The sequence below is a fragment of the Myripristis murdjan genome, chromosome 6 (assembly GCF_902150065.1).
Source record: "Myripristis murdjan chromosome 6, fMyrMur1.1, whole genome shotgun sequence".
In the NCBI taxonomy this organism is placed as follows: Eukaryota; Metazoa; Chordata; class Actinopteri; order Holocentriformes; family Holocentridae; genus Myripristis; species Myripristis murdjan.
In genome coordinates, this window is record NC_043985.1 from 1490706 (window position 1) to 1504513 (window position 13808).

The 13808-nt window shown below is 41.4% G+C and overlaps 1 protein-coding gene across 1 annotated transcript in view; it reads right to left on the reverse strand.

The window, feature by feature from the left end:
* ntrk3a (neurotrophic tyrosine kinase, receptor, type 3a) overlaps positions 1-13808 on the reverse strand; it is a 296155-nt gene that overhangs the window by 128293 nt on the left and 154054 nt on the right. The window contains exons 8-11 of the mRNA XM_030053332.1: positions 4584-4696; positions 1876-2059; positions 1148-1162; positions 40-98 (exon numbers count right to left, since the gene is read on the reverse strand). Coding sequence (XP_029909192.1) covers positions 40-98; positions 1148-1162; positions 1876-2059; positions 4584-4696 — 371 coding nt within the window. The remainder of the gene's footprint in view (positions 1-39; positions 99-1147; positions 1163-1875; positions 2060-4583; positions 4697-13808) is intronic.

Here is a 13808-nt window from a genome sequence, read left to right on the forward strand (position 1 = left end):
AATGCTACACATATTGGCTCAAATTTTGTCACCACTCACCCCAAAAGTGTCTTCCTCAGGTCTGTGAGTCACTGTGATGGTTGGAGTCGGGGTCACTTCTAGAAAGACACAAAAAGATACAGGCTGGACTTCAGAATCACAGTCAGAACTGGCTATTTCCAAACTGATTTTGCTGGCAGATTGTGTAGAGATTGTCTGAGGACATTGACTTGCAATAAGTGACTACTTGTACCTTCTAGTTTCATCCCAGCTTTTAGAAAGAATAACAGTTACAGTGGTTTGGAAATTATATAACTGAATTTAAGATTAAATTAAATGGTGTGGGTTCCAGGTCTCTCCTGGGACCCATCTTGTTCTGTTTTATATAAATGACTTGGGTCAAAATGTGTCAAATGCTAATGCTAACTTGTATGCGTATGACACAAGTTTGCATTAAAGGCTGTATCTGACTCAATTTCCAGAGTGGACACAGAGTCAGCTTTTAAATATGACAAGTAGACTCTTCCACCCCCATTTTTTTTAAGATTTGTGCAATCTAAAGCTAACTGTAAACAAAGCTACTATTCTTCTCTTGAATAATATATCTCAAAATAGTAACCAAACAAAATTTAGAACTTACAAGTACTTTGGTAGTCATATAGACCATAGTCTTTCAAGCCATGAGGAGCAGCTTGTAAATAAACTGAAGCTTAAGATAATGCACTTTCAAAGAAAGCCTTTATATAGCCTTTATACCCACTATTATCACTACTATTCAGTGCACTGGATGGCAATACAGTACATTTTTACAAGAAATGAATGCTAATATATCAAAAAAAAGATACATTTAAAAGATACATTTGGCTTCAGGGCAGGCTATTCAGGCAGTGCTTCCAAGTTTGGATTATGCCTTTAAGAGAATCATGCTATGTACATTTTTAGGCCAGTAATCTTTCGTAGGAGTCATGTTCTTTGACAAATACATTAAAAAGGCATTCTATGACGACATGCAAAGAGGCTAATCAAATAAAAACTAAGCTGCCGTGAACGTCAGGGGCCTTCTTCATATGAAGGGACTGTGATGGTGAACTACTAACTAATGCTGACAACCTTGAGAAAGAAAATCATAATTCTATAATGAGATTCTTACAAAAGAAAAACTACTTACCATAATCATAATCATCTGGAAGAATGGGGGAGCAGGGAGGAGAAAACAGGTGCAAGCAGTGAGAAGGTGAAGAGTGTGCAGTGGTATAATGTGTGAGGGCAGAACACCAAAAATAACACTTTGTTAACAAGATCATTCATCACCTTTTATCTAAATATGGTCTTTTTTAAATTTACCACATCTCATTTACACTAAGACTAAATATATGCTTAATTTCACGGCATCATCTAATAATATAGAGACAATCAGAGTGCTGCTTATACATGAAAGCTTTGAGTAGGCTTTCCAAAAAGTAAGAAATCATAGGCAAGTCCAACTTTAACCGCAAAACCAAAGCAATGAGTTGGAAGTTTGCACACATTTGAAGTGTCAAGACGATATGCTTGAGGTTTTCTGTGGTTTTTTGCTAACTGATCAGCTTTTTCAGAGTTTGCTCAAGTTCATATCAAAGTAAACATTTCCACATCCATCACAAACCAAAAATCAAGGAAACTGATGGATGCCTGGCCATGACACTTTGAGAGTTATGATCACATTTTGATTTAAAAAAAGAACACAAATCTGGGATTAAATGCCATGGCAACTGCACAAACTACCACGAAATAGGATTGTTTCTAATAATAATTGAGTGAACAGTATTTTTTGGTAGCAAGACTGTTTCTGGTATCACTCATGCGACAGGAGTGCAGTATGTACCTCTCTCTCATTCAACCTCCATCTCAACTTACCAGTGAAGGGTCTGTCCAGAAAGTGCCCATATACGGTCCTGGTGGCTACACCAAGGAAGTTGCTGGCTTCGAGTGTGTAGTTGCCATTGTTGTGGTGTGTTGGATTCTTAAAGGTGAGACAACCTTCCAAATAGTCTTGGTAAGTGTCCACCTCAGTGCGCACATACTCACTTTGGGGAATCTCCTGAATGAGAAGCAACAGATGAAAAAAACTTACAGTGAAGTCCTTGCATCTAATATTATTTGCCCCCAAAACCTGCTTGAATTTCCGATTGATGACTTATATGATATGAACATATCATTAACATGAATTAATAAATTAATTAATGATTAGATGGAGCTCACCAAACTATCAGCAAGGAACATAATTGGGTGTTGGGTTGTCTAGTTCCCTGGATGTGATATGAGTGTACATGGAAGTGAAATCTCCCCATTAGTTGCTCTGTGTTTCCCTGGGCTGCTAATCCACAATACTGTATTTCTATCTTTCTATTCACTTCCATAGCATGGCAACAAATAACACTTTTAGTACACAAACAAATGTGAACAAAGTGGATTATGCAAGTATAAAAAAACAACATGTCCCGGAACCCATTTTGTGAGGAAATTTAACAGCTCTTGTTATTTTCTTATTTGATTTGAGTAGAACATCCGTGTATATACACTATATTACCAAAAGTATTCACTCACCTGCCTTTACTCATACTATGAACTGAAGTGCCATCCCATTCCTAACCCATAGAGTTCAATATGATGTCGGTCCACCTTTTGCAGCTATTACAGCTTCAACTCTTCTGGGAAGACTGTCCACAAGGTTGAGGAGAGTGTTTATAGGAATTTTTGACCATTCTTCCAAAAGCGCATTGGTGAGGTCACACACTGATGTTGGTCGAGAAGGCCTGGCTCTCAGTCTCCGCTCTAATTCATCCCAAAGGTGTTCTATCGGGTTCAGGTCAGGACTCTGTGCAGGCCAGTCAAGTTCATCCACACCAGACTCTGTCATCCATGTCTTTATGGACCTTGCTTTGTGCACTGGTGCACAGTCATGTTGGAAGAGGAAGGGGCCCGCTCCAAACTGTTCCCACAAGGTTGGGAGCATGGAATTGTCCAAAATGTTTTGGTATCCTGAAGCATTCAAAGTTCCTTTCACTGGAACTAAGGGGCCAAGCCCAGCTCCTGAAAAACAACCCCACACCATAATTCCTCCTCCACCAAATTTCACAGTCGGCACAATGCAGTCTGAAATGTACCGTTCTCCTGGCAACCTCCAAACCCAGACTCGTCCATCAGATTGCCAGATGGAAAAGCGTGATTCATCACTCCAGAGAACGCGTCTCCACTGCTCTAGAGGCCATTGGCGGCGTGCTTTACACCATTGCATCCGACGCTTTGCATTGCACTTGGTGATGTGTGGCTTGGCTGCAGCTGCTCGGCCATGGAAACCCATTCCATGAAGCTCTCTGCGTACTGTACTTGGGCTAATCTGAAGGTCACATGAAGTTTGTAGCTCTGTAGCAATTGACTGTGCAGAAAGTCGGCGACCTCTTTGCACTATGCGCTTCAGCATCCGCTGACCCCTCTCCGTCACTTTATATGGCCTACCACTTCGTGGCTGAGTTGCTGTTGTTCCCAAACGCTTCCATTTTGTTATAATAGAGCTGACAGTTGACTGTGGAATATTTAGGAGCGAGGAAATTTCACGACTGGATTTGTTGCACAGGTGGCATCCTATGACAGTTCCACGCTGGAATTCACTGAGCTCCTGAGAGCGGCCCATTCTTTCACAAATGTCTTGTTTCACAGTCTGCATGCCTGAGTGCTTGATTTTATACACCTGTGGCCAGGCCAAGTGATTAGGACACCTGATTCTGATCATTTGAATGGGTGAGCGAATACTTTTGGTAATATAGTGTATATATACCGTATTTCACCAATAATCGCCGGGCCGCAAATAGCCGCCTGGTTCTTTTAAATGCCTGGGGTCTGCACCCATTTTGCGTATTAAACGCCCACCCGAATAACCGCCGGCGCGATTATTTGCATTATATTGAGGTAAACCTAAAATAAGGCTATTCACCTTATTTTTGCAGAAGTAAACAGTTAGCTGCACAATAACTGTGTGGCACTTCCGTTTTCTGTCAAAATAAGAGAGCTAGCTGATGTTAGAAAAAAGGGTGTACCGTAATCTTAAATGACCGACTATAAATATGTTGGGCAGTAACTGTCATCACAATAATGGCCTGGTGCAGGTGTGTGCAAAAATAAATAAAGGCCTACAGCGAATAGCTGCCTGGTTCTTTTAAACGTCTGGGGTCCAAGTTGATTTTGCGTATTAAACACCCGGGCGATTAATTGGGGAAATACGGTATACATATGTGTGTGTGTGTGTGTGTGTGTGTGTGTGTGTGTGTAGATAGATACATATAGATTGATAGATAGATATAGATATATAGATATAGATAGATAGATATGGTGGCACCTAGATATCAAAGTTAATTTTGATGAGGTATCACTTCAGACTAAGTAAGGCTAAGGTATGGAAATATCACACTTTGCCATATTCAAATACTGTCCATGTGAACTGATTGGAAAATACACATTGAAAGAAGGAGTCCTGTTTCCTCTTGGAAAAAAAGAAAATAAATTAATATTTCAAAGAGTGAACCAAACACTGTAATAATGATGACTTCCAGGCAAGGCCAACCCACCTTATCTTTGTAGAACCACTGTAAGGTTGGATGTGGAGAACCCCGAACTGTAAACTCTATGCAAGTATCATGGCGGCGCTCTGGTTCGTCCAGTTTTACGATAGAAGGAGGGACTGAAGGAGAAAAGGGAGAAATGTGAGAAGTAAAATGGCTATTGTTTTTTTTTCCCATCAGATTGGTCAGATTGGTTGTGCAGATGATATGCCTTTTGCCTTGCCTCATGGCACTCAAATCCTACAGCCACTTACAACCTGACTTCCGCTTTTAACAGAAATGTCTGTTTTTATTCTTCTTCCTCTTTATCTCCTTTTGGACGTAATTTGTCCTAATATTTTAATAGTCTTACTCAATTTTTCTTTATTTTTCCCTTCTGTTTGGCTGTGCACTTGATTTCCTGTTCTCCCAAATGCAGTGAATTTTTAAATATTTCTTTGAATATTTAGATTTTTTTTAAGATCAGTGTTTCTAACAGTCAAGTTGAGACTCTGCTGAATATAACTGCTGCGGCATACAGTGCTGTGAAAAAGTATTTGCCCCCTTCCTCATTTCTTATTTTTTTGCATATTTGTCACACTTAAATGTTTCAGATCATCAAACAAATTTTGATATTAGACAAAGATAACCCGAGTAAATACAAAATACAGTTTTTAAATGATGATTTCATTTATTAAGGGAAAAAGGTTATCAAAACCTACCTGGCCCTATGTGAAAAAGTAAGTTTGTAGCTGTGAGTTGTAGCTGTTTTCCAAGCCCTGGCTACATACATATCAATATATATACTGAACAGCACAAGTGAAACAAAGAAAAGCACACGATGAGTATAATGCACTATATTTGTAACAGTGGGAAAAGACATAAAGGGATTTTATTGCAGTGTCATAGGCACTTGCACTACAATGAAGTTGTAGTGCATTTCTGTTATACTGGAGATGTATTGTTGCAGTGTTTGTGAGAGAAAAAGAAAGGATGAGAGAGGAGATAAGGATACCAAGGAAGAGTGGCAAGAGAGAGAGAGAGAGCGATTTTCACCTGAATATGCTGGTCTCATCATAAACTGTGTGAATCGATTCGGTATGTCTTGTCGATTTTGAGTGCAAAGTGTATGGGTGTTCCTGTTCTAGTGTTTCTTTTTGTTGACTGACAAAACTCTATCTGAATGCAAACAAACTCCTGTTTGTGGAAACACACTGTTATCATCTTACCACAGTCTAAACTGACATATTCAAAGAGCTGGGGAAAGAACATCACTGTTATTAGCCATTTCACCATGAGTTAAAGGACTATGCCAGTGATTTTGCATGTTTAGTGTAATATCTACAAAATGTATATACTTATCTTTTCCAAAAGCAAGCAGTCATATTTCAGAATCATTTTCCCTCCTTTTATCCAGCCATTCATTCCACTACGTTATGAAAATGAACTTACACCATAATAAAGTCCTCCACATTAGTGTACTTAAAAGCAGCAGCACTGTTGTGGTTTGATGACTTGAAATTGAGTGGAGTGAAACAGTCTTTCTGCTGAAGAACAGTCCCCAGGGAAGCATTTCCTTTACACAGCCAATGATCAGTTCTCTGGTTTATGAATGCTGACAACTTTGTTAGCCACAAAAGTAGAACATTATAAGGTGGCTGTTTAAACCAAATATTCAAATTTGAGAATTGAGGGACTTTGGTTAAATATTGTGAAATCTTTAGTACCCCTGCATGATTTCAAGAATGATTTGTTGCAATGTAAAATGTGGTTAAGTAACTGGTATTGTCCTTTAAGCAGAGTCTGTCTGTGGTAATCCAGGGTCAGAAATCAATGACCTTGAAACGTCATAAAATGCCTTTAGATTTAAAAAAAAAAAAAAAAAAAATACCCCTGACAAAATACAGAGGTTTTTAATCTGAATACAACCAAGTGCTGCCTAAAGCAGCAGGAAGTGTCGGCACAATGCAGCAAGAAACGGAATTAAAAGCCAGCCTCACAGAAACAACAAAAAATAGAGGTGGAAGATGGACTGATTAAGGACAGAGAAGAGGTCACCATCTTTATCTCTAAGGCCTATGTTGAGTTTCTTGCATTGGGAAACAAGTGTGAGACATGCGGTACATTACGATTTTAAAGCAAAATTAAACTTGATTAGAGTGTTGTCTTGTATAGTTAGTCCACATGGTGGTGAAATACCCTCATTAGTTGCTCCATGCTCCTGTGGGCTGCTCACCCAGAATAATGTATTCCTATCTGTCCATTCACTTGAATAGTTAGCTTCCAAAATAACACTAAAATTACAGTACAAGCAGGTTGTTTCTTCCTGGTCCAAGATTACTATGTGGAAGTTTCCTGCAGATGCTACCCACTGGATCTACTTTCCAATTCAAATAGGAAAGTAACAAGAAAAGGGCAGTTTCATTTCCTCAAAAAATGGGAACCAAGAATTGTGTTGTTTTTTTTCCTATATAGTCATAATCTGCTTCCTGTTTGTTTATGCAATAGCAGTATTATTTTGGCAAGTGTTTGCTGTGCTACATGATTGCAGGGATGGAAATACCCTGCATTCACCTCTGTATAAACAGCTTGGGGGAGCATGGATCAACTAATGAGGATATTTCACCAGGTTCAGGTAACTATACAACCCAGCACTCTACCAAAGAATAAATTTGCTTTAAATAAATAAATAACAGTTATTGGTATACTCAGTAAAATCAATTCTACATTCATTCACTACATGGGATAGAAAAGTAGTTTATGTGAATTGAAAAAGCCATATAAGCACTCTATTCTCTAGAGGGAAATCCCTGAGAAAATTAAATAAGTGTGTTATTGGTAATTGGTAGCGGTAATAGTGGGTCTTATGGCAGACTAATAAGGACAAATCAGTTTATTTCCAGATTTAAAGTTTGTGTAGGTAACTTTTCCTTCATAATTTTGACAAAACAATTACACACACAGGATTTGAACCAAACTAAATGAACTGAGAAAAAAGGGCTCTACCGGGCTGTTCCTGAGGCTGTAATCTCATTTGTTAAAACACATTTTGGTGTGACACAACAAACAACAGGACATCTCAAGGAAGTATTGCCTCAGTCCAAACACGTCTGTGCACACTTACTTCTAGAATCAAAAAACTCATGTCACATGTACAAGCATGCATGAGGTTGGGAGGGACTTGGACAAGGCACTCAGGGCCCTATCTTGTGCCACCTGCTATCCGCTGCCACTACCCGCTACCCGCAAAGTGCGGATTTAGGAACTTCCGCTATCCCTAAACGGAACCTTGCGCCACCCGCTATCCGTTATGCCGACTGCATCATTTGCGCCTGGAGGTGTGTCCGTGGGCGTGTTTCATGCGCTATCCCTAAAGTTGCTATCTTGCGCACACACTTTAGGGAAAGCGGATGGCGGGTGGTCCTGACCACCCGCTATCCGCTATCCCTAAAGTTTGGGCTGTTAGGAGAGCGCGCCCAGGCGGCTTCAACGCACGCCCCGACGGAGCCTCGCCACACGGTCGGACTGATACCGGGACGCCGCCGGAATGGACTGAGTATATTACTCATATAGACTGTTTAGAGGAAAGACTGTTTTAATTGGACACTTACGCCAGCACGTTTTATTGTTTTATCATAAGCCAGCAGCTGTGCTATATTTTTATTTTTAATATTTTATTTGCCCAATCTACCTTGTCAATAAATTAGTTTACACATAGTTCCACCTCTGCCTCTTGTGTGTCTGTGGTGTGACCCGGGGATTTTACTCAATCAGTACAACCTTGTGACACGTCCACTTGGACACATGTGGCTCCACCTCCCGAATTAACTCGCCTATAATAAAATAGAACCCCTGAGAAAATCTACCTCCCTCTCTCCATCGCGGGTTTAGGATTTAGGATTTAGGATAGCGCAGCCTGCCCTTAAAGGCAATGGCACCTGGCACACTGATTGGTTTAACTGGCATAACGCCCAAAACACGCCTATACATAATATAGCGGGTAGCGGAGGTGTTCTGCGGATAGCGGGAGGTGCACAAGATAGCAACTTTTACGGGGGAACGCCTCTTCCTAAATCCTAAATCCGCAAATAGCGGGTTTAGGGAGTCTGGCGCAAGATAGGGACCTCAGTCTCATGTGGGTGCTCTTGGAGCTGTTTGAGTTTCTTACCCTTAGCTTTAATGGGATGGTAAATCCAGTTAAAATGGGGACATTATTATGTCATTCTCGAGTTCTATCTTCATCATCCACCAAGATCTGAGAGTTCCTGGAAGTAATTAACTGGAATAAAATTGAGTTTTAGGGTCAGCATTTTCTATAGTAACACATTGCAGCAGGCCTGGGTGGGTGTTCCCCTAGAGTAACATCATTGCTGTGACCAGTTGTGGCTCTGGTAAGACCAACCAATTGTCCAGCAAAGTGAAAATATCTTACTTGTTGGAACTAGCACTATAATAAAATGATAGCAAATGTTTTCATGGCTAACACTGTTGTAGACTTGCTAAAAAAAAATACATTTTGCAGGCTTGCAGTAGCAGAGTTGATGAGAAAGTCCATGATTTGTCACAGGCTACAGCTCCACCTTTAGGCACAAGTCTTTGCTAGCTGTTGTCTTTTCTTGTCAGCTAATGAGCTGACAGTTACTGTAACTGTTGTTTGTTGAGGCTAGTGCATGATAGCACAGGAGGTGCAGCTGACAAGTCAATAAAACAGGGGCAGGAAGAATAAAAGCTGAGGTTGTGCTCTGATTGAATCACCCCCTCTCTTACATGTGAAAGAAACTTTTTAAACACCAGCAAAACCGCTCACTTGAATCAGGAAAAAGCAATGTACAGGCCTCTCTCTGCATAGAAACGACTTCATGATGCTTTCTACACCCAATAATGATAATAAATAAATAAATATATAAATAAATAAATAATTTTAATTTTAAAAAATGTACATATTTTAGTTTCCTATCCCTTAAATGGCAGCAACTGTAGTTTGTCTTACGTCATCTGTAGGGCTAGATCACAGGACAATAGGGCCCTGGGGCACAAATTGTTGAGTATTGTACCCCCAAACACCATCCCTCCAACCCACCCCCAAATTCCTCAAAATCAGTCCCCTAAAAAGAAATGGAACTGAGGAGACTGTTTCTTTTTCATTTCACTCCCTACATTGCATGGACAAAAGCAACAAAAAATTCATAGTGAAGCAGACCTGTATTGACTCTTTTTAAATCCTAAAATTCCTCCCAATTGGCTACTATCATTTTTATATGTAAATATTCCCACTTCATTACAAATTAAATAAAGCTGTGTGGTTCTTAACAAAAGACAGGCCTGCTCAACTAGTGGCCCATGGGCCGGATATTGTCCTTTAGATTTTTTTTTATGTCCTGTGAGAGGGCTGGCAAATGTGGCTGGCATCTGTCATAGCCTCTTATAAATAAAGTAATGTCGGCTACAGGCCCACAGGCTACTCTTTGTCTGATGGATAGTTTCACTATATTCATCCTGTTTCAGTCTTTATGGATGTGAACTTGTCAGAAAAACATGACACCCTGTTTTTGTGGGCACACAAAGAGGCACGAAAAGCAGTGCCATGACCAGTTGGTATTTTGGTGACCAGGAAACATGGTTTGCCCATTCCAGTGTTGTCTTTGTGCTTATGCACTGGGCTTGGTACAAGTATAATGAATTCCGTGAAGATGATAGTTATAGTTTTTCTCAATTGTTTACACACAAATACTGGTACTTGAGACACAATGACCACAACATGTAACTTATGCACCAACCCCCTGAACCAATTCTGCTAAACTACAAGCACAATTCCTGCTTTACACTCAAACCGCAGTTCTAAAACACACTTTTTTCAAAACACTACACACAATTCTCTGCATTTGGCACAATTTTCATGAAGAAAATCTCTTGTTCCACCCTTTCATTCCGTTCACATGTCAAATCCGTCACCAAATCTGCCTTTTTTCACCTCAAAAACATTTCTAGACTCCGGCCATCGCTCACTGACACCGTTGCTGAGACCCTCACCCATGCTTTCATTACCACCCGCCTGGACTATTGCAATGGAGTCCTGTTTGGGGCAACCTGTAAGACCCTGGACAGGCTCCAGTACGTCCAGAACTCAGCTGCCAGGGTTCTCACCCACACCAAACCCTGGCAGCACATCACCCCCACTCTCATCCACCTTCACTGGCTCCCGGTGAAATTCCGCATCACCTATAAAATCCTCCTCCTCACCTACAAATCCCTCCATTCCCTGGCCCCCCGGTACCTATCTGACCTCCTTCACCATCACACTCCATCCAGGAGTCTTCAGTCCACAGGCATGGGCCTGCTCGTGGTCCCTCGCACCAGCCGACGCACCTTTGGGGACAGAGCTTTCAGCATTGCTGCCCCCACCCTCTGGAACTCTCTCCCCTCTGAGATACGTCTCACCCCTACCCTGGACTCATTCAAATCAGCTCTCAGAAAGCATCTATTCAGTCTGGCCTTTGGTCCGTGTTAGCTGGGCTAGTTTTTCTCTTTAGTTTTCTCTTTAGCTTTCTTGTGCTTTGTAAAGCGTCCTTGGGTGTTTTGAAAGGCGCTATATAAATCAAAGTTATTATTATTATTATTATTATTATTGTTTTCACAAGGAACACACTGTCATTCAAAATTCTAAAGTTAATTGCCCTGCTATGCACACTGACTCATCACATGGACAAACACCTGTCACACAGTTTTACAATTAGTAATCAGAGCTTTAGCATAAAAGGGCAACAGGTGAGCTCTTCAGTTTTGGAGCAATGGATGCCAACATTGGAAACAGAGGCAGAGCCAGAGCCAGAGGAGTGAGAGTAAGAGGAGGAGGACAGGGAGGACGGGGAGGACGGGGAGGACGAGGACGAGGAAGGCCAAGGACCGTAATCTCAGATGAGATCCGAGCCACTTTGGTTGACCATGTGGTCAACCATGGTCTAACAATGAGGGAGGCTGGGCAAAGAGTACAGCCAAATTTGAGCAGGTACACTGTAGCATCCATCATCCGGACTTTCTGAAATGAGAATAGGTAAGAAATCTACTCTCATTAGAAAATTGCAGTACTGCATATCAATACAGTACTCAATGAGTACAATAGTACAGTATTGCCTGTGGACTGTTCTGTAGGACTGTAAAAATAAAGTATGTTTCAAGTATTTGGGAAATGTATTCCTACTTTGTCTTCCTACACAGTATTTACAGTATTTTATTGCAGAACTGAAAAATTACCAACACAAGGTGGTCGGGAACGTCTTCTGTCTCCTGAACAGGAAACTGAAATCATGAACATATTCCTAGAAAATAATGCCATAACATTACGGCAAATACAAAGAAAAATAATAGAAAACAATGAGATATTTCAAAATATTGATACGGTAAGCTTATCAACACTGGACCATGTCTTGCGCAGAAATAATCTGAGGATGAAGCAGGTCTAAAGGGTGCCATTTGAACGCAATTCAGAAAGAGTGAAAGAATTGCGATATAACTATGTGCAAGTACATCCTATACAATCCCATAATTGATGCATACTCTCAACACTGTGTAAATTATACTTATTAGGGCCCGAGCACTGTCCCAGTGCGAAGCCCTATTGTTTTTCGTTCGTTTTTTCTTATTATTATTATTACGCCACTTTGACGCTTAATTTGACCCCCTAAACATGCTCAAAAACTCACCAAATTTGGCACGCACATCAGGTCTGGCAAAAAATTCGATAAAATCAAAAATCAGAACCCCCCGGTGCAAAAATGGGCTCGGTAGCGCCACCTAGGGACGCAAAGGCAGCCCCTGCGGCCCACAGGAATGTGATAGAAAGACCAAACCAGCGCCGAAACGTAGATCTCATCAAGCCCGACATTTTTCGTGCTCGTGCCCCCCACCTAAAACTTACAGGAAGTCCACAATTTGCATTTGAATGTCACGTTTTCGCCCAAATTTGAGCTTTGCAGAAAATCTATAAACTCCCAGGGCGTTAATTTTATCGGCTTGAAAACTTAATACATGACAGAGGACATAGTGCTTAACAAATATTCTTCAAGGCTAAGTATTCATTTGAACCGTTTGGATTTCAGAGGCCATCAAAGTCAGAGTGTCCACAACCAGTGGCTCCACTTTTTCCCATGGACCCTGGTGTGCCTGCTGTGAATTAACATGCACTTGCCGTGAGCATAGGCACTAATTAGGCCCCTGGAGTCCAAAGTAAAAGTCTGACAGCTTCCCAACCTATGCAGATGGAAAGAGGACTAATTCTTCTACAAAAATAGGAGGACTTGCTGTGGATTGGAAAAAGTTTGTGGCCGCGGTGAAGACTAGTTTAACAGGTTTGGACTCTGTTTTTTTTTTCCCTCTGCTCTGCCTGCTCTGCCCTTCCCCCCCAGAAGCAGAAACAACTCTCAAACTCAAACGCAAGCTTAGGGCGACATCTGCTGGAGGAGCGCCGCTAGTGGCTGGTCCAGAACTTTGTGTGTTTGTGTGTGTGACTGATTGAGTGTGTGTGTGTGTGTGCGCGTGTGTGTGTGTGTGTGTGTGTGTGTGTGCTTAATGCCACAGCCACCGGGCACAAGTGGGCACGAGGTGGCACGGGTGCGAGGGCCCGTCCAACGCTGCTTGCAGCTTTAATTTCATTATTGTAATCATAATGATTGTGCTTCACAATAGTGATCACTCCATGTCTATTTCTGATATTGTCATGTGTGTTTCAGAGAGTCCTTGAGCTAGAGGTGGCTGCAGTGGAGCACCAGTTCATCTTCATTGATGAGGTTGGATTCAACCTCACAAAAAGATGAAGGAGGGGAAGGAATATCATCAGCCAGCGTGCCATTGATGAAGTCCCTGGCCAGCGTGGAGGGAACATCACAATGTTGAAGCGATTACCCACCACCATTCATCACCATGCTACCCTTCGCCCTTACAACACTGCCCATCTGATCACATTCCTGGACACCCTACACAACACACTCCAGATCAGACAGATGGCCCAGAGCAGCTCAGGTACGCTGTCACTTGGGACAACGCAAGTTTCCACCGGGCTGCTCTGGTTCGTAACTGGTTCACTGGCCACCCACGCTTTTTAGTTTATCTCCCTCCATATTCTCCATTCCTCAATCCTATTGAGGAATTTTTTTCTGCCTGGAGATGGAAAGTGTATGACCGAAATCTACAAATGCGTATACCCCTTCTCCAAGCTATAGAAGACACATGTGGAGATATAGCAGTTGATGCTTTTCA